At 37.7% G+C, this 22,410-nt stretch overlaps 1 protein-coding gene across 15 annotated transcripts in view; it reads left to right on the top strand.

Annotated features, from left to right (window-relative positions):
* The window catches only part of MAPK10 (mitogen-activated protein kinase 10), a 438,616-nt gene that overhangs the window by 408,971 nt on the left and 7,235 nt on the right, over positions 1 to 22,410 (top strand). For all 15 annotated transcript variants that reach the window (XM_064486057.1, XM_064486050.1, XM_064486053.1 and 12 more), the window contains 2 exons: positions 19,139 to 19,202; positions 20,876 to 20,953. In XM_064486057.1, the coding sequence (XP_064342127.1) occupies positions 19,139 to 19,202; positions 20,876 to 20,953 (142 nt within the window). The remainder of the gene's footprint in view (positions 1 to 19,138; positions 19,203 to 20,875; positions 20,954 to 22,410) is intronic.

The raw sequence follows: 22,410 nt of genomic DNA, 5'->3' as shown, positions 1-22,410 counted from the left end.
GAAGATAGCTTTTGAATCACACTGGGATTGTTCTGCCATGTATTATGTTGGCGGGAGCTTGTCAAAATGTTTGTTGTAGACAGACTTAGCCACCTGCTTTAAGTGGCCCCTTTTCCTCCATGACTTACAAAAAGAACATATACTTCACTCAAACACTAATTCATTTGTCTCTAATTTTAGCAAATTGTTCTACTGAAGGAAGAGTTCTTCTCGATTTCAAGTCTTTGGGATATTCAGAATCCACTGAACATATACAGTTCTTAGGTGGCAAAACTGGAAGAGCTGAGTAGCTCATTCTCAGGAGATGCCTGTTTTGATGACTGATTGAATCTGTGCTCAGGTTTTTCTCTTCATACATTATCTTGAGCCCTTTAGACAGTGAATATTGTTAATCTCTTGAATAGACCAGGGAGGGAGCATTCTTTTAAAAATGTGGGAAGGGAACAGAAATTATTTTTCTAGAACATTCCATAGCTGGTGCTCTCTGAAAGCCTGAGTTATAATGTCCTGTCAGGTTCTCCCAAATCTATGATTTTTTTTTTCTTCTTTCCTAGATGACTTCTTAGGTATTGTGAAAATCTCAAGGGAGCAGGCATTTGTGAGAGTGTGTTTTATTTTTCTCAATCTTTTCATTCAGGAAAGAAAGAGATTATTCAATTGTGGCATCTGTCTAGGATGCCACAAAGTAGTGTAACCCATAAACTGTGGGAGAGAAGAAAGCAAGTAATGCTTTCCCCCTTTTAGAGCTGTTCCTAAGAGAGAAGCAAAGAAGTCAATATCGGAAACTGTCAGGTTTTCTGTCAATGAAAACGTACCACGTTTTATAGTAAGAAGAAGGCTAGACAGCAGAAAAGAAAGGTGGGTCAGGAGAGAGAATCTCTGTTAGACAGCTCTGCCTGAGGATAAGTAGAAGTCATCAAAATGCCTAAACTCTAGGAAACATAACTTGGTAATTTGCATTCCTGCCTGTTTGCCTACCTGCAGTGTTTCTAAAACAGTCAAACTAGACCATTCCCTCTCTCAATTTTTGTCTGCCATAAGAGAATCTCCTTGAACCTACTGTGTGTATGAGTTCAAGGGCCGCTCTGAGGCATCCCTGCCCACCCTCGTATCATCATGAGTGTTTTCAATATAGAACCTTTACTGATAAAGAAACTGATACTGCTCTGCAGAGGTGGCAACAATTTCTTCAAGGCCCACACGTTAATTATTACACATAAACCTTGGAATTTGAAGGCCACCCCAGTTCTATTCCCAGCAGTAATGCTTATTTGGTGGGGAGCCCTGTTCAAGTTTTTAAATCTGCTCTGGTTTGCTACTCAAAATGTTTTTCTTTGCCCCATCTCTACCAGATTCAATGAGGTTTAATTGCATGATGAACTTTTTAAAAGTATATTCTCCTTTTTCAAAAATCCCCAAATAGGCACAAGCCCATTCTGCACAATTCAACATAACAAATATGTATTCTTCCGTGGGCTATGTTGACCGCTGTTCCACAGCTGAAGATGCACGAATGAGGGAAACACTTTCCCGCCCTGCGGAGCTCACAGCCTTGCACTGAGCTCTCTTACTCGGCATTCATTTCCTCCTAGAGCTTCTTTAAATGCGCCTCCGAGGGCTTGTTAAAAACATACTGCACGTATGTGCCTGTAATTGTGTGTGTACGTCTTCTTAGGGATGTAGTGCATGGGCTTTATGAGATTTGTAGAACTTTCACCTCCAAATTTAATTCTTAATATTTTAAAAGGCACTAGTTTGATGCAGAAAGCTCTGGATGAGGGGGCTACAAAAATACGTGTAATTTACTGTTGACTGTCAGTCATAGAACCAAGAGAGTAATGTCCTTAGAACATCTCAGGTTATATCCTTGAGGTAATTTTTTATTTGTACAGAAAGACCCTTTTCATCTATAAAGGTCCTACTTTTTTTAGGTCGGGGATGTAGGGGGAAGTGACAGGTAAATATAAAGCACCATGCTTTCAATTTTCATTATGACTTCTGAAATTAATTGAAAATATGGAAAAGGTTCCTGTGATCCTAGGCAAGTTGTAAATGGAATTTCTTCAAGAAATGGGGATTAATAGCCAGTGTCTGCTTTTCAAGTAACTGTCTCATTTTTCTTGCGCTGTGGAACTTGGCTGTGAAAGGTTCTATTGACAGGTTGGTTTACAGCTTCACGATGGCCCTGTTTGTTCTACAGTGAAGAACGGGTTTCGTAAGAATGACTCATCCCACTGTCCTCATAGCTTGCTATCATTTCGTTTCTCCTACTTAAGGACTGACTTCCTTTGTACTGTCCATTTTTCTCTGCCATGTTTGTCCCCCAAAATTTGTTTTTTCTTTGCCCATTTTCAAAGAAAGTAGATATGCTGTTTATTGCAGCTTAAGAGTGAAACATGAATGGACAGCAAAAAACACATAAAAAGGCCTAAATTCTTCACTATGCAGGGGGGATGATAGGGTCAAGCTATTCAACAATCTTGTTTCAAAAGTCATGCTTAGAGTTGGTTATGTCATCAAGATTGAGAGGTAAGTTGAGGTTTCGCATTCTAGGAGAGAGGGGAAATAATCAGAAAGTATAATCCTTAATGATGCTGAAAATGAATGTGTGGTCGTGTGAAAACAAAGTTATGAGGGATGTTTATTTTGACCTTTTTTAGTCCCAAATTAAACCTGTAGGGATGAAGTCAGCATGTCTTCAGAACCAAAAGTCTATGGACTAGAAGTTTGAGGAGCTGCAGAATCAGAAAAGGGGTAGCCGGGGAGCATTCCTGAGCGCTAAATCATAGTAACCTTCAGATTCAGGGAAAAGGCTGGATCTGAACATTTTCTTCCCAAGTGTGGAACCATTGCTTAGGCCCCAGGGCATCCATTACGTGTGAGAAGAGGGTAGAATGGATTCATCCAACTAGGAGACAGAATATAGAAAAGGTTACACTCCCTTTTTATAAGTCTATTAAAAGTTTATGGTCTTTCACAGAGTATGCACTGTAATAAAATTATTATGTCCCTTTCTAATGGCAAGACCATTTATCATAAGAATGATAAAAACCACTTCTATAACTTGCTGCAGGTTTAATTTGGGACTCACAGAGTCATTTATGGAATAAAGTACACAGTATCTTGTGAAAGAACAGAATTTGTTGTTTATGAAGAAAGGCTTGTAATTGATAACCAAAAGAAATTCCCCACAGTTTCTAACTCCAGGGAGGATCTGATTTCCACTTTTACGTGCATTTTGAAACTGAACTCTTTTCATGTTCCTCTGAAAGAAGTGAGGGATAAAACAGCTATGCTTCAGGCAGTTTTTCTCAAAAGTTCCTATCTAAGATGTTTGTTGTTTTGGACTAAGTCCAGCAGAAAGCATTTTTGGTGACTTCATTTCACGACATATGCACCAGAATGCTGTTATCATGGGACAGCAACCTGTCACCACTTCTTTCTCTGAAGCAGGCTTGCTCTTGTTCTCGGCTCCATTGCCTTGTGACTCCTATTTAATCACAAAGAGAAGTCTGTTCCTAGCCAGGGTTCTTACACACACACTCACAGAGAAGTTCTAAAGTAATGGGTAGCTCCCTGACAAATAGAGGCTTTAGCAACAATCTAAGCAAAAAAATTGGACTTGCTGTGAGTTAATTTATAATACTGTGGCATAAAATCTAGCTTCCTCAAACCACTGGGTTCTAGGCAATGGGAGTGACAAAGAGCTACGGAATGTGGGGACCAAAGTCATGATGTGGCTGGATAGGAGATCACAGTGGAAACCACTCAGGATCCACAATTAGACCTGGACTCAAGATTTTATTCTACCGTGGACAAGTTCACTTCTTTCACTCCCTAAATTTTTATTGAGCTTCAATTACAGATGGTCACTGAGGAATCATTAATTGTAATAAAAAGACCTAGTTCCCATTATTTAGTTGCTTATAATACAGTAGGGTTGATAGATAAGTAAACGAAAAATTTTAACCACTCTGGTAAATTCTATGGCAAGGAAGCACAAGGTGCTACAGAACTGAAAAGAATGGTATGTTACTCATCTGTTATTGGACAGATGAGGCTTTCCGGAAGAAGAAGAGTCTTAAATGGGACACAAAGGATGGACAATAGTTAACCAAATGAAATGGAGGTTGAGAGTAAGATCGTCTACACAAAGGAAGCAACCTGTTCGAAGGTCAGGAGAGAAGAGAGGTCTTCCTGCAGTTCATGTGAGTAACTGTGTGTGAGGTAATTCAGCATGACCAAGGAGAAGACCAGGCCAAGAAGCACTGTAAGTCACTGCCGGGGAGCACCCACGCTGAAGGCAGAAGGAGTGACTGTAGGAATATTAATCAGAGATGTATGTTTTAGGTGGACCATTCTTTCTGACGGGTGGGATGATGACTACTGGCAGAAAGACCATTTAGGGAGTAGTTGAGATAGTGAACTTCAGGGGCAGTGGGGATGACAAAAGAATGACAGATTTCAAGATTTTTTTGGTGGTATAATTGTCACAACTCATCTTCGTCTATGAAATGTCTTATCTAACGATGTTTTAAGAGATAAGATATTATATGTGAAAATGCTCAATAAACTTTGAAAACACATGATGCTACTAAAGAGGGACTTTTTAGCTTGTGGTGTAATTGAAATAGTTTCAACCTGATAGTTTTAACCTATATGACCTAAGGCAAGAGAGTCATAAGAATGATAAAAACCACTTCTATAACTTGCTGCAGGTTTATTTCTGTCTTATTATTTCTGTCTTATTTATTTCTGTCTTATTAACAAAAAGCTCAATTAGAATTATTTTCTTTTTAAATTAGTCCTTAGACTACTTCATTACTGAATGAGAAGACATGCTCTTTTTCAAAGAAGTTCATTATATGAAATGTACCAAGTGGAAAAATAGGGGTAATGATGCCTTACATTGGCACATAGTCCTCTGTGGTTGTGTTTGTAATGTGGAAACTTGTGATTCTCCAACTTCATCTTCCACAGCATACCTGAGAAACACAGTCGTCAATTCTTTATGGTCATCAGCTCATCAGCACTCATCAAGTTGGTGATTTTTGATGGGATGTGTGGGGTACATTAGAATCTTGTGAGCAAATTATTCATTGGAAATAATCCTTCATCCTTAGGTGATTCTGTTCTTTACCCCATCATCACCCCCCTCCCCAGCACCCTGTCCTCACCATGTATACCTTAGAAATGACTGTTCTGGGAGCAACTCGAGGACAAGGCTTTTGTCTCATTCATTTACATCATCTTTGTAACTACTTGCTCCTAGCAGTTCTCAGAATAATGAATTATTTTATTAAGGAAATGTTTATTTTATTATTTTATTTTATTTTATTAAGGAAATATTTATTATATTAAGGAAATGTTTTAATCACCTTCATATTGACTATTTTATTTAACCTTCCCATCCATGAACATATTCTATATTACCCCAGCCAAAAGAAGCCCTACCACTACCTTGGGTACCATTATTCTTATTTTACAAAATTTAAGGATGACTTTTACGTAGTCCACAGCTAAAACCCTTGGTTCTAAACACCAGTGCTTATTGCACTGTGTCACAATATCCTTTAGAAAGTTCTGTTAATCTTCACAAAGGAGGTATTTTAATAATTCATGTATTGAGATTTAGAATAGAAATGAATTTACAATAATATTTGTTATTTTTTTTCTGATAAACATGTTGTATACAAATGTGGTACATGAATGTTTCCTTATATAATGTGCCAAGTGAGGAAGGAGGGTGTAGCTCAGTGGTAGAGCATGTGCTTAGCATGCACAAGGTCCTGGGTCCAATCCCCAGTACCGCCATATAAATAAATAAATACTTAATTTTCTCCTCCCCAATAATAAGTTAAATAAAAAATTTTGGAAAGTGTTTCAAGTGTATTGAATCTACATAGGTAAAAGGGGCAGTAGTTACTAGATTAGCAGAACTCTTTTTACCTGATTGAAAAATATCATTAATCCAAAGTGTTTATGTCATGCTCTACCATTTTACAGACAGATCAGTGCTCGGAGAGAAAAAAGGCAAAACTTGTAATGAAAAGAATGTATATTTTAAATTAATACAAATATTTTTGGAATTGAAAAAATGTTAATTTTTTAGTTAAAATAGATAGTATTCCTCTAATGACAGTGAAGTATAGACAAATCTGTTTTCCTTAATTCTGTGACTGTGTTTCTTTACTCATTGTGGATTTGTGTCCTGGGGCTGCTCTGCTCATTTCCGCCATCTAGAGGCACATGGCTCTCTGGTTAATGTCTCTGGGATGAATTGTCACTGAGTCATGTTATTGGTATAGGAAGGCCGAGGGCCTTTTTCCTCCTGCTCATTTTGCTTCTGTCCTGTGACTGCCGGGCGGAGGAGCACGTGATACTTGTCTGACAGCAATATTTGTGTTGAATGTGCTGCCTTTTCACCCAGAACATTTTTCTGGCACCTTTATAGAGCTTATTTTTGTCGTATAACATATGACTGAGGCTAATGTGGCCTTTTACCTGTGGGAAGCCTTGCAATAAAAGCTGTTGCTTCTCATACTTTTAAGTTAACATTTTTTTTCTTCAGATGCTTCCCTGTGCCATCATCATATCACATATTATGCTGAAATAATCCATTTTTAAAATTATGTCTATCTTCCCAACTCTGCTGCTCTAACCTTCCTTGTGAGCAGGAAATTCAGCTCTACCTATCGAGTACATCTGTCTGGTATTTTTGTTGTAAACTGATTGGCTGTAGGACAGTTTTGCCACAAAAGGTAAGTGGTGGACAACCTGGTTTAACAGTCTGGTTATAATGCCAGTAACAGGTAATATAAAATAGGTAGCTAGGAATACACAGCAGTCTGTGAGAGCATTAATTACCGACTCTTTAGCTAATTCAGTTAAAACAGGTTGTCCTCTAATGCCATCTTTACCAAATTTATCACACAATAACTGAAGTTGGAGACAAGAGAAGAATCAAGATCGTCCCATGTCCCCCCACATGGTTACCTGATTCACGATGTTTGTAAGTTTCCTGAAAATGGTGAAAATTTGTTGCTGTTTAACTGTAGCGAACACGATGTAGACAGAATTTTGGTATTTGGCAGAGACTCTGACTTAGATGATTTCGTGAATATACAGACTGGGCATGTGCTGGAACGTTTAAATGTAGTCAGAGCCGTGCTACAGGCTATTCCCATTACATGTATTGATAAGAGATAGCAGCGTCCCTCGTCTGCTCATTTTACTTCCAGGGGAGTCTCAAGAGACTTACAGCAGAGTTTTCTAATATCGTTAAGAACTTACGTTGGACGTTAGATCCTGAATTCTCACTGATGGACTTTGAGAAAGGAAGTATCACCCCTTTCTCTAAGGTGCACCCAAATACAACTGTCACCGTGAGTCTACACATGTTTTCAGTGTATTCATATTTTTTTTGTATTTTCATTTTTCACAATACATTTTTTAATTGTTATTAATTTTTTAATGTTTTATTATGTCTTTTTTAATGTCCCTCTTTTATTTTACTTTTGTTATTTTATCTTTATCTTTAGCAGCAAAATTATTACCAATTAGTTGTGCAGGGAAACTACTCACAGCAAAGATTCTTAGGCGAAAATCCCTAGAAGCCTGAGTGCAGAGAACAGTGAGAGCAGAGGCTGATGCCCAGCATATGATGGATACATGTCGCCTGAATCGAACTCAGCTGGCCTGTGTATGACTCTTCTGTAGTGTTTATAGAACTCTCATATCCAATTTTAATTAAGCCTCTGAAAAACTCTAGAAAATGATGATTGTCCTCAACCAATCTTACTGCCCTTACCTTCTAGTACATCCTGACCACTTCTCATCCCTTAGTCCACAAAGACATCATCTCCACCCTGGACCATGTCGTAGTCTCTGACTTTTCTCTCGGCTCTACTCCTACTGTTTTCCCCTGTGGTCTATTCTCCAGAGTGCCTAGAGTTATCCTTTGAGAATGTGAAACAGTTTGCATAATTCCTCAGCTATTATCTCTAATGGCTTCTCATCCTGTTTATAATAGAACTAAAGTATTCACCATGGCTTATCCAAGTACTCACCGTGACTTACAAGGCTCTACTTCAGTGTTGTTCTAAATTTTGCTATCATAACCCATAGTAAGAAAGGTTTTATATTGTGACCCAGCATGCATGCATACACTGCCACCCCTCCCCCCCATACACACAATTAAAGGAAAACCTTTACACTCTTGATATTTTCTCTCAGTCTACTCTTCTTGGCTGCATTGAAAGGAGCTGGTAATGACCCATCAGCTTGTTTCATGACTTCAATTTGCAAAACATTGCTTTGCTTGATCTGGCCCCTGCTGACCTTTCTCATTTCATTTTCTGTGCGTCCCCCTTTCCGCTCTGCTCCAGGGTACTGGCCTCCTTGCTGTTCCCACACCAAGCAAGCTCACTCAGTGGGGGTCTTTGCATTGCAGATTCTTCTGCCTGGAGCATTCTTCCTCCAGAAATCCACATGGCTTCCCCCATTAATATCATTTACCTCTTTGCTCAAATGTTACCTTCTCAGAGAAGCCTTGTTGAATACCTATTAAGTACTATGTACAGTGTTAGACTCTGGTGAACAGAGATACAATCTTTGTCCCCAAGATTTAGTCTCTGCAATCTAGTGAGAAGTAAAACCAGTAAATGTTGAGTGATAAGTAGTCCAGATTTTAAGCTTGTTGAAGCACATAGAAAAATCCCAACTCAGTAATGTGAATCAGAGAGGCCGCTTGGAGGGGCTAATGTCTAAATAGAAATATGAAGGGTAAAGCAGGAATTATCCAAGTGAAGGAAGAAAGGCAGAAGAGAGGGTTGTGCAAAAATCTCAGAGTCAAGAGAGGGTTGGGAGAACTGCAAATCCTTGGGGGTGATTCAGTGGAGAAGGGCGAGAAACCATTTAGGCTGATAAACAGGGACCAGGTAAGGAAGGAATGTCGAAACATTCTGATGGATGCGCTCTATCCTAAGGGCGAAGAGAAGCCATTCATAACTACCATGTATAAGGGAAATAAGCTATGAGGCTAACAGCGCAGCGAATATAGCCAATATTTATAGTAACTTTAAATGGAGTGTAATCTATGAAAACTATGAATCACTGTATTGTACACCTGAAACTAATACAATGTTGTAAATCAGCTATATACGTCAATGGAAAAAAACTAGCAAAACAGAAGAATAACATTATCTGATTTGAATTTCTAAAATGTCACTCTGTCAAGTGGGACTGGAGTAGAGAAAAGGGAGATGAACTGTGGGGGATAAACTGTAGTAACAGAGGTTAGAACTGATAATGGCCTGACAGTAGACATGGGCCACAGATTAAAGAGACGTTTAGAAGCTAGCAGTCAGCATGAATTTTAAATGGTTTGGGATAAAGAGTGGTAGGATTCAAGGATGACTTACAGCATGTAGTAGTTGGTTAATAAATATGTGTTAAATGAATGAAAGAAAAAAAAAGATTGATGACCTGGACTGGGTGATTAGTAGTGCAATTACTCAGTCTTTTCAATTAAAGAACCATAGAAAAATTTAACTTCCCAGGAACAATAAAGAGAATTTCCATTTTCAAGACGTGATTAAAGTTCTTGACTGTATCAAACTAATAAATTCAAGACCTAACATTTGAAAAAGCTATAGAACAGAATGAAAAGTAGAGAAAACTGAATTTAACTTCCTTGTCAAGCCATCGGAACATTATTTAATTAAGTTTTTAATTACACTTAGTTCACATTATAATTACAATTTGCATTACTAGCTTTTAAATTTCCTCTGGTCACTTAGTGCTATGATTCTCCAAACAACATTAGTGCTTTCCATATGTAACAGATTATAATATAATGCTTTGCACATTGCAGGATCTCAAGAGAAGTGTGTTGAATTATTTGTTATACATTTGAAATTAGTTTTCTCTTGCATAAAACAGTATATGAAACTCTTCCCAAATAATCGGCTCATTGCAGACTAAGTGACTTACCCAAGGTCACTTGTCTTACTAGTGTCCGAGTCAAGGGTGCTCTGAGTTCAGCGCTGTTTCCATTTTTCCTGTGAGGGGTTTTGTGACTTGTTCAAGAAGCTCAGAGTTTCCCCTTGCTCTCTTTTGGCAAAGACTGAATTTGATTAAGAGATACAAATCTCGTGTCCACTTTGATCACAATCCACAAATCTCTCTGTTCCTGTTCTTTAAAACCACAGCAAATGATGATTTCTGTTTACAAAACATTTTTTTTCAGCGAGAAATAAATAGTATTAAAGGCTGAGAGAAAATCACTTACTTTCTCTTGAATATTTTCTCTTGTGTCTATAGAAAGGAGGCGTGCCTAGGTAAACGACAAAACTTGCTTTGATTACTGTGTAAGTAGTTAGAACAGAGGTCTTAATCTCGGCTGCACATAAAATTACCTGGGGAGCTTTAAAATATCCTGATACCCAGATCTCACTCCAGACCAATTAAATCAAAATCTCTGAGGGTGGGATTCAGGTATCAGCATTTTTAAAGCTCTCAGATGACTTCAGTGTGCAGCCAAAGTTGAGAATTCTTGAGCGAGAGCAATTTGATTAAAGTCATGAACTCACTCACGCACTTTTATTTAATGTTTGCTTTTCTTTCTCCAACCACAAGGTGGCAGCATCACAATACAGTGCATATACTGACCTCTCTATTGAGTGGATATAGAAATTTATATCTGTAATACTAATTAATAGCATTTTGAGGGTTCCTCCAGCTAGAGACAGTATTGACATTTCCCCCTGTTGTTCTCTGTTGCTTTGGTTGGTTAATAAAACTTCTAAACATGTTTATTTGAACAGGTTAAATTAGCGGGAACTATATAAGCTATAGTTGGATGGAAAAATGCAGAGAACGTGGATTTTGCATTCAGATAGATTTGGATTTAAAGACTGCCTGCACCACTTAGCAATAGGTTTGTTTAATCTCTTTGGGCTTCAGTTGTATACCTAGAAGAGGAGGGTTGTTGTATGGACTAAATGAGATAATATATGAAAATCAACTTTGTGTTCTCTCTTTTCTGCATGTGGGTTCCTTCTCTCCCCGTGTGTCCTATCTTTCAATTTCCGCTGGTGGTTATACAAATAAATATACTGTAGCTGTCTTCATTTTAAAGAACAAAGAATCGAAGCCATTATTTTTTGTTACTACACCATTAGCAATGGAAGTACCATCCACCTTTATAACTAAATTTCTGTAAAAAAAATTAGACTTTGTTTACTCACAGTTACTCTAGTTCACTTCTCAAACCTTGAAATTGCTTTCTCTGAGGTCACCAGTGGCCTCCTAAATGCCAGGCCCACAGAAAACTGGCATTTTGTGCATCCTTGTCATTTGAATAGGCAGACAACCTCCTCCTTCCTGACACATCCCCCCTGATTACTGTGGTGACTCCATTCCTGTTCTCCAGTCTCCATTGCTGTCTGAATTGTCTTTTTCTTCCTTTAGAATTGGGGATCCTAGGAGTTCTCTGTTGTAGCCCTATTTCTTTTCTCCCTGGGAATGTTTGGTATCTTGGACCACAGCCTTAATTTTAATTGTTATAAATGACTTTGAAACCTATACATTGTTACCTATGGCTGTTCTGCGTTCCAGATCTATAAATCTAACAGTCACTGGCATTTAGATTGGCATTTCAAAATTAACATGTCAAATTTTGAATTGAACATGTTCCCTGTCACCCCAAACTGGCTCCTCCTCCTTCCCCACATTTCAGCTTTCAATCCATGGCACTACTTTCCACCCAGGAGACTGAACCAAATCCCTAGTCATTCTGTATGCCTCCCCCAGGCCCTTTAAATCCAGATCGTCAGAGCTTCTCAATTCTTCACCATCCCCTGCAAAAGACTTCTCGGTGGTGTTATTTAGCCTCTTACCTCACACTTAATCCTTAGCACAGATCAGTCTGGCTTCTGCATTGAACAGTTCTTGTTAGGGTCACTTGCTCTATTGTGTCAGTCATGCTCCCCTGTCCTCCTTCCCTCCTGTCCAGAATGCCCCGAGAGCACTTCTTCAAATGGTCACTTGCACATGAATCCCCTTCTCTGGACCTTCCTGGGGACCCAATGCAAGGCACCTTAGGAAAGAAGAATTAATCAAATTAGTTTCCAGAGACAGATTTTATTAAACTTCTATTCCCGATTGTAGAGTACTTTCAACTCATCAGACTTTTAAAGGGCATTTACTTCATCTGTAGAGTTAGAGTGTTTAATTTCTATTCAAGAGCACAGCCAATATTCCTAAAACTTGTCTAAGCAATTTTAAAAACTCAACTGATGTTTATTACAAGTTGCATTTGTCTACTTTTAGAGACAATTAAATTTTTGATAATTGGAAACCAAGGCATTGTTTACTGCATGGTAGAAATAACTGAAAAATAACTGTAGTTAGTCAATTATTTTGATAATTGTGCATACTGCTATTACACTTCTATTAATTTGGCAGATTGTTGGTAAGACTGTTAAGCAAACATTGAACCTCACTGTGGATCATGAAATGTTCTTGGTGCTACAGAGAATATAAAGTTTCAGAAAAGACCAAAACATACCAAATGGTGTCATTAGCCAGATAAATAGATAAATGTACTTATAATTTAGTGCTATATAAAAATATTCTGTATAAATGTTTATTTTCCAATCAGGAGGTTAAAATTTTAAGCTCTATTTATCAAAAATTTAAAATACATATGGAAAACTTATTCTGTATGTATAGAATCAGAGAATTTAAAATCAAATTTTACACATTTCCTTAAACAGATTTTCTGAGTTAATATTGTACTAAAATTCACTTTTCTCGGTTGGAGCCTTACAGTAAATCATGCATCTTTTGGCAATCCTTAAACTGCAAAGGTTAATAAGAAAAACAAAGCATGTTTCACTAGGACATAATATCATTTTCTTTGATCCAGCTGCTAAATGAATAGAGAATTCACACAGGGGAAGACAATGCTATTTAAAGCTTTCGTTGGCATTTTCAACAAGGCAGCAAACACGCAGAGAGAAAAAGCTGAACAAAACCATATTGTATGCTTAATTAGGATAAAAGAAGCAGAAAAAAATACCAACATCTTGATGATTGTCATATGGTCAGAACATGACAGATATGGAAAAAAATGTTAACTCAGGGCTCAGAGATGAATAAAAAGAACAACTTTGTACAATTTAGATTTTTCATATCTGGTTCTCATCTCTTTTGAGATTCACGTGTGTAGAGGTTCTGATGTGGTCCAAGATATTTTAACAAAAAGCATTTAGGAATATAAGTGTTGACTCCTTGGGTGATGATTGCCAGATCTAGCTACATATGGAGACTGACAGAAAATTGGAACAGAAATCAGAGTGGCAGGCTTGAATTTGTCACTGATGAAAATCTTTTGTAAGCATTGAATTATTCAGTTTCACATTTGTTCAACACTAAGGATTTCTTCATTCCATCTTTTCTTATAAGAGATCATACATTTTATCCGTAACTCTGCCACTAATTATCTGTATGACCATGGACAAATCACTTGTGATCGCTGAGTTGTCATGTTCTCATTTACAAATTGAGCAGGGGTGGTGCTAGATCTTCTCTAAACTCTCTTTCATCATTAACGTTCTATAGTGCTGTTAAAAATAAGATTACTTTGAAGATTAACAGAATAAATTCATACATTTGACTCAGTGAAGAACTATTACTTAAATATATGATATAAAATGAAGTCACAAGAGGGAGCAGTTTGTACCTTGGGAGAATCAATTAGGAATTTGAATAGATAACTGATTAAAAGATCTCTTCAGCAAGAAATCATGCCCAGCAGTAAGAACTCAAGAGAATGCCCCTCAAAATCCATTTTCTTCAATCCCAGTCTTATTATGTAGAACTGTACTCTTTTTTATGTACTTACTGGCAAGAGTCCTATTTTATGAGTTTTGCATTCCTAAAAATGGAGTAAATGGAAGGAAATGCTGACATGATGTCCTAGAGCAGGAAAAGGTGCAGGTGTAATTGTTGAGGCTCCAGTGGTCCAGAAAAATACTGCAATTCAATTGTTTTCTTCATCCTCCAATTGCTGTGTACCTGAGATCTCTAATATGCATGTTACAGTATTGCTACGTAGGCTGCTCACATAATTATCCTCCAAACACTTATGAGAATGAGGGTGCTGAGGACTATTAAAAACTACAAGGACAACAAGGCACACACTGGGACTGTTTTGGGGAAATTGAGACATATAGTCACCCTATTTGCTTTGGTTTCCGTTTCTTGTTTTATAAAGATTTTAATTTAAATATTGCTTAGGTCTTGTTCCATCATCCCCTAGTTTAGATTCATCCCAATTACTGTTTGCTCTGAATTGTTCTTTAAATTAAATTAAACTTTTAAACAAAGTTCTACCATTAATTAGCTATGCGACTTAGATATTTTTAAAAAAAATTTCTTTGAATCTTAGTTTCCTGGTCTGAGGATTATTAGGTATACATAAAGAGCTTAGCATAGAGTATCTTCTCAGAAAAAAAAAAGTGGCTTCCTTTAATTAGATAGAGAATAGTGTTTTTCATTTCTCAAGCTCTTGAAGATAGCTGAGAGAGCAGATGTAGGAACATTACAATTGCCTTCTTTTTTTTCAGTGTCACAGTCTGTTCTGCAGGTCCTTTTTGTTTCATTCATATACTATATCCATATTAGCGCTGAGGGTATTTCTTCTATATTGTTCCAGTTTTTTAGGTGGTATCTCATATTAATGTTCCCCACCAAGAAAATATCTGGATCTTTCTGGATGTGGTTGCAGTTGTGAGGTTTGGAAAATTTTATGGGTTTCAGAGGCATGCTTTCTATCATGAAAGCCAAAATCTTTGTTTCATTTACAAGAAACTTCCAATTACTTCCTCATTTTGAAACTCTCTGATCACTTCACTTCTATAACATTGCAGTATTCTCATTCTCCATGTGTTTCTGTAAATATCCCTTTCCCTTCCCACACTTCCTCCTCCTCCTTCTTTGACTTACCGTCTTCTGGTCAGCCTTTAAACTTTGGTGTCTGACTGGGGTCCACTTTGGCCCTTTACTCTTCCTGCCTGCATACTCCATGGGTGACCACATTCACTGCCATGACTTCAGCAAACATCTCTGGCTGATAGTCTCAAATCTGTACATCTTTAGCCAATAGCATTCCTGTGAACATCAGATCATATATTTATCAAATGGACATCTGTGCCCACGTAACACGTAGACTCATTTCTCTACCAGCCTCATTTCCCTTTTTCCATTCCCTGTATCTTTACTTGGTTCCACTACTAATGCCATTTTCCAGTAACTCATCTTAAACATCTTCTTTCCCATCATGCACATTCAATCAAAAACAGAATTCTACCAATTTGATTTATTAATATTTATCAATTATTCTTGAATCCATATTTTCTATCCATTTTTGCCTTCCCTACCCAAGTCAGACCTTCTAATATTTTTTTCTAGATTGTGCAGCAGCTCTTTCCTTGGATTTCAATTGTGTCTTTCTTCAATCCAGCCAGAGTTTTGGCCATGCCATTCTCTTACATTCTTCAGTGTTTCTCCCCGTTAGGAGGAAGTCTTCACTCCATAGCATACTAACCAAAACCATCCTTGATCCAGCCTTTCTCCAACCCATCTGCTTCTCTAGGGACAGCTCTTATCTCTTGCTACATCTGACTGCATAGTTACGTTTTATTATCACAGAACTGCTTCCCGTTCTCCTTGCATGTGCATGCACCTAAGCAGAGAAACACACACACACACACACACACACACACACACACACACACACCCACCATCACCACCACCATCACCACCATTCTGTTTTCTAAAGTCTGCGGCCTGGAGTCATCTTTTTCTCCTTCTCCTTTTATCTTGACAACATCCAAGGCATCTTTTGCTCTAGAACAGATGTCATCTACTCCAAGAAGCAAAAGGTGTTTGCTACAGTTTTGTTAGGGTTTCTTCACTCTGGCCCCATATACCACATACATATTTCTTTCATTTATCATATTGTGTATTATCTGTTTTGCATAAGTCTTACCCCCCTAAATTGTGAGCTCCTAGAGGTGAGTAGTCACATTATTCAGTTTTGAAATCTCTAGTTCGACCCAAAACCGTTACTGATTGAATGAATTTAAAAAATGAATAAATTAATTCTAATATTTACTAACTCATAGTGACTTTCATTTGGCCATGTGTTTATCTCATTTAATTAAAACAGTTTGTACATGTATACATAATATGTAATCAGTATAAAATAATACAAATACAAAGCATTTGTTTTTACAATCTCCAGGAATTTCTACAAGAATTTCAATCAAGGAAGTAGAGTCCAAATTTTAAAAAATAATAGAAAGAAGATCTTCAGTCTCTTGAAAAATATTCAAAAGCATGCAAGTCACAAGTCCTAATAATTTTATATATTATTCTTAATTTCTTCTCATCCTTAATTTTCTCACATCTCAAATTGTTCTTATCTGCTAAACTCTTCTAAAATACTCTCTGGAGTCCTTCTTATTTTATCCACTGCTCATCTCTTTTTTATTTAGATTGTTACCTAACAAGACAGAATCCTTCCTGTTTAATAAGGTGGAGAAGGGGAACCAGAGAGCAATAGAACACTGGCTCCTCTTTAGCAGAGGGAGAGGCAGGGAGTGTCATGGACCATCTCATGGTGACAGTGGCTGCCTGAGCACGTATACATGTATGTGTTTGAATGTAGAATTACTCTCTTTGGATTATTGGCCAATTACTACTTTATGTTGCTATGTAGAAGACGTATTTATGTGAAGCACCCTTCCACTGCAGGTGATTGAATCCTCTCTTTAAAAAAAGCCCCAAAAGAAACTCTGAACAAGTAGCCGTTTCAACCATAACTATAATGCAAGTGTATTTAAAGCAGCCCTCCTGGTTTACTGAAAGGAAAAGTCTTGGAGTCAGTACTTTGCTTTCTTTCTTTGTGGTTTGTGGTTGGGGTCTACGTACTTCGTGCTTCATACAGCAACAGCTGTATGCTGAGGCTCCAAGGAAAACCTCTCTCCAAATAGTTTTGTTGCAAAGAGAAAATACCATTTAGGAACTTTGGCAGGAACTATACTCCTGAGCCGTGTTCAATTTTGAAACTTGAATGGAAAAGTTCACTGCATGGAGACGTCAGCCACACAGGCTCCTGAGCTGGGTCTGTTGTTAGAAGAAAACAGAGGCACCAACGATGCACAGAGCGCTGGGAGGGCGGGGAGGGGCCCTGAGAGCTTGTGCGCACTGTGTCCTGCAGGGGGCCTGGACAAGGCTCACTGCAGGGGGACCTCAGCACAGCTTTACGCATGCTCAGGAAGAGGCAAAGCTCCAAACCTGCCACTTGGTAAAGTGTCTTTACATAACCAAGGTTTGGCTTTGCGTTAGCTTAATAGTTTCACAAATTTTCAAACTTTGTTTTACTCATTCACTCAGTAATCATAACATTCCTGTAACTGGGGGTTTCTTTACAGTTTAGGGTAGAAGGTCCTCCCTCAGTCAGGTCCCAGGGGCAGTGCCTGACCATCCCAGTCCTCTTAACTTTACATAGTCAGTGTGTCTGGGTCCTCACTAGTGTCGCGGGGTAGAGCGGGGTCTTGTTCTGTTTAGTTCTTTCAGTAAAGGCTACTTAGCCGGCCACATCTGAGTCATGGTAGCTGGTGTGAAGCCTTCTTCCCCAGTAGAAATCACAGATTTTAAAAGAATGTCTGGCCTTATCAGTAGCTATTTCTCAGTAATTCATTATTATGTTGCCCCACCACAACTGGTCAGTCTTCTATTTTCATATCCAGCTACTTCTGTAGTGTATGAGGGCTGCCCCAGCATATGAGGGCTAAGATGGATATTCATGTCTGTCATGATTCAGGCTGCCAGAGATTCTCCATGCAATAAAGAAGGGCCACTGTGGTACTAGGGTGCTGCTCGTGGGCCAGAAAACCTCCCGCGGAAGCCAGAACTGTCTCTGAAGATCTGGTCCAAAGTCTTCCTATGAAAGCCATTTCTGAGGGATGCATGTCCTAATAGACCTGAGTCACTTTATTGAGTAACTGTTAGTTTCTCATAAAAAGTGCTGCTTTGCGAGTGTTGGACAGGGTGGATTCTGGGGTCCCTGTGTGCTGGCACCAGACATTTTGTAGCTCTTCTTGGCACTGAATCCAGTGTTGGTGTGAGTCCTCTGCTCCTTCTCTCTCTACCTTTTCACTTTTTCGAGATTTTTTTTCTTTCCATGTCACTTGACCTGAGTCGAAGCTACTCTCGATCACCATGGTAGATGTCCCGGGTCCAAACATCAGGAAGCAGAGGTCAGGGAATGTATCTGAGACCCTCCTTCCTGTAAGGCACCTCGATTTGTGAAAATTCCTCCTTTTCCACCTTCAAATTCCTCAGAGCAAGAGTAATGCTAGTAACGCAGACTAGAGGTCCTGTCACATCGGTTCTCCCACAGAGGGTCAACTCAGGGGCCACTTGGGTTCACGGTGACCCACCTCTCTATACAACTGGCAGCTGCCTCTGCCTGAGGGTGCAAAATATCTTAAATCATTTAAATATAAGGCACACAGTGTTGTATAAAGATGTTTTATGATGCTTCACAAAAAATAAAAAGCTGATTAAGTCTAAATATTCCTTCATGCTGGGGACTAATACTGTGGTCTGTTTAGAGGTATTAGACTCTTCTTCAGGAGGGTCTGAAAGTGGAAGAAAATCTTACTGGTCTAGGGCAGTTTTAGTAGGGTTCTGTTTCAGGGCAAGTGAATGGAGGAAGTAGCAGCTCCCGGAGCCTTGTAATCAAGTGTCTTGTTTGCTTTTTAAAGACATGATATTAACTGCTCACACTTGACTTCTGAATCAGAAGGTTTTGGAAAGTGAGCTCTCAGGATTTGGATCCTGCTGCCTTATTTGGTAGCAGCAAACATTGGCATATAAATGAATCGTTTGTAAGTTTGTGGGGAAATTTTAACTTCTGCACCACTGTGATTACTCCACAATTTATATGAGATTCTGGTCGCCAGCAAAATCAATGAGTAGCGAGATATTCTCGTGCATTGTAAGAGTTTAGTTATTTTTTTAGGTTATTACAGAAGGTTTATTGTTTGTTTTTATTCTGCAGCCCCCACCTCAGATATATGACAAACAGTTGGATGAAAGAGAACACACCATTGAAGAGTGGAAAGGTGATTCTGTTACTTAAATATGTATACTTTTTGCTTTATTGAAACTCAAAAAAAAATCCTTAAGGCTTCTCCTTTTAAAACAAATTAGTAACTGATGATTGTCTAAGTACTATTCTCTTAGACCATTTTCAAAGCTCCTAAAACTTCATCTGTCTTTTCATACTAATAATAATAATGCATTTATTCAAGAATGAAAGGAATTAATTATTGACACTTTTAAAAAAAATAGTACTGATTGTCAAAATATTTGTCATGGTGAAGGGCAAGCTTCAATTCAAAATTTCAGAATTAAACATTCCATGTTTGTACATAAGATTATCACTTAAAATGGATAAAAATTATGCCTGGAATGGTTTTAGGCAGTAGAAAGTAAAAGAGAGTGAATGTATGAATTCATTCACTTGATGTATAGGACTTGAGAATTTAAATTGAAAGTAAATGTATCTGAATGGCTTATTTTTTTTAAGTAAGAAAATTAATTAATTTTTTCAGCAAAGCTTTTCCAAACACGTACTGTGTGATCAAGATCATAACTCAGGGTGAAACAACACAGAAGAGAACTATTAAAGTAATATAAATAATGACAGAATAGAGTAAATATGTGAAAACCAATGCAGATTATAACAAATGATTAGGTCCAAATGAGGAGGAACATAAAGGGGAGCTCTGAAGGAAAAAAGTGTTTGGGCTACCTTGAAGGACTTAATAATTGTAAGTTGGGAAAAGAAAAAAATAGAGGAAAACAACAGAATGAAAATATGAGAGGAAACCAAAGGATGGGAATGAGCAAAAAGTGTTATAAAGATAGTAAAGAGATTTCACTGGTCAAGTGGTCATGTTGGAGAGTGTGGAAAATAAGCACAAATAAACAGTAGATCAAATGAAAAAAGATAATAATGATGGACAGAAACAGATTTGATCTGATCTAAATAGGACTAGTAGGCACCCAGGGGTTGGTGAGTAAGTAAGTGATAGGTTAAAAAAATGTCACATGAGGAGGGTGGACATGGGCTAAATTGTGAAACACTGGAGAAAGAAATACTTGTAAAGGATGATGATTATAAAGATTGTAAACCATTGTAAAACAAGAATGAATGGCATGGAATAATTTTTAGCTAAAAGGGACAAAATAAAAAGAAATGAAGATATATAAATTTTTAAATCTAGCAATGAAAAATCCATTAATGGATGCCAGTTTGGGAATACATTTAATAATTTTTTAATGTTGGGTTTTAGGCAAGTTTAGTTTTACAAATTCAAGATTTGAGTCTGGAAAAAAGTTGGAAAATTGATAGAAAGTGATAGTTTAATGTAATGAGAATATGTGCATCTCTTAGAGAGTGAATATAAAAGAAAAATGGATGTTCAAAGCAGAGCCATTAAAATCCTTAAGAGATAAAATTAAAATGCATCAGAAATACCCAAAAGAATTCAGAAAACAAGTAACGTGTGTTTTTTATACATTTATTTGGTCAAATGCTTTATTGAGCACCTTCTTTGCCAGGCTCTCTGTTATTGCAATAAATTGTAGAAATGGAAGAGTGAAGGAATTCTAATTGATTAGCAATTTACTCAACCCCATCAAATGTTCCTATTTGTCATAAACTAACAAATTTTCTCTTTGGATTAAGGAGAAAATTGATTTTTATAACACTGGTAACTGTTTCTTACAGAACTTATCTACAAGGAAGTAATGACTTCAGAAGAGAAGACTAAGAACGGTGTTGTGAAAGGACAGCCTTCTCCTTCAGGTACTCACTCTCAGTGAATAACCAATAAACCACTACTTGCATGCTTTTTTTGAACTTAAGGAGGGATTGCGATCAATAACATTGCTTGTAGAGCATGTGAACATATATCTCATGACTGTTTCCTTCCAATGATTTTAGTTTTATTCCTTTTGATATTTAGTGTGGCATTTGTTCTGATTATTCTGATTATAATGACCTAGCACAAGAGTTCTTTCAAAACTTATTTTAAGATAATAAGGGGTCTTGAAGAAATGTTTACATGGGCTGGTTAAAGGGTAACTGATTCTCATCAAAATTCAGAACTGTAATGCCCTCTTGACCACCAAGTCAATGTAGAGGTCAAGAATCCCTCCAGCAAAAACCTTTCCTTCATTCACTGTAATGTTTGCACTCTTCCCAAGGTTGGTGTGACAGTAGTTGAAGTCTTAAAGATGGAATCCAATTAAAGCCAGCATGGAAAATCTTTCAGTTTGCAATCTACAGAATCTAATACACATTTGCACATGGACATATTTTACTGATCCTACTAATGTGCTTTAGGATTACTTGAGATAATTTACTTACACTTATTAATGCTAATGTATTTTTCCTAAGACCTATGTTCTGAATATAAAATGAATGTATAAATGGTTTTAGAAAATGTGATGGCTTATCTTTAGCTTTAAACAACACTCAGATCTGGCAAACATGTAGGCTGCAAATTGCTAGTTTAGAGGAAAGTGGATTTTATGTCCAATTATTTGATATAAGATTTTCCCATGCACTTTAAATTGTTTCAGGAAACAAGATAGGATGAATCAATCAATTCTTCATACTGAGTCTACTCTTTAAGTGTTTTTCACCCACAACTACTATGATGTCCAGACAGATGCAATTTAGTTATGTCTTGCTTTTCTCACCTCTAGACTTGGGGAAATGTCCAATTCTATCTCAAGTCTTTCCTTTCCTCAAAGAGGGTTAAGGGAATCACTGGGGCTGGTTGTTTGCCCCGCCTATTTATTCAATCTTGCATCCATATTGATACAAGTCTGTAGAAGCTGCTTCTAACTTACCTGCATGTTCTATCTGCTGCTGATTAAAGAACCCCAAGACTGAATCCAACAGTCTCAACATGGTGCCTGCTAAGGCAAAAAGATTCTTTTGCTTAAGAATTCCCATAATGGCCAATATATTTTCCTATAATTATTAAGAAGACAAAATACCAAGATCCAGTGAAGGGTGACCTAGCTTCTTGGACTGGGACTGGATAAATTTAGCAGAGTTTCTTCTACTCATCTATAGCTCAAATTATCATTAATGCATCTCCTTTCCGTTTTTCAAAGAGCTCAGAATCATGCCACCCACTGCAGGACACCCCCATCTTCTGCTTGTTTCCTCTTCCACTTTCCCCTCCAGCCTAACCAGATCTCCATGGCAGCTAATCTTTGATGACATGAAAATCTCCAATTTTCTTTTCA

The sequence above is a fragment of the Camelus dromedarius genome, chromosome 1, assembly GCF_036321535.1.
Source record: "Camelus dromedarius isolate mCamDro1 chromosome 1, mCamDro1.pat, whole genome shotgun sequence".
In the NCBI taxonomy this organism is placed as follows: Eukaryota; Metazoa; Chordata; class Mammalia; order Artiodactyla; family Camelidae; genus Camelus; species Camelus dromedarius.
This window is presented reverse-complemented; position numbering and strand designations above follow the sequence as displayed.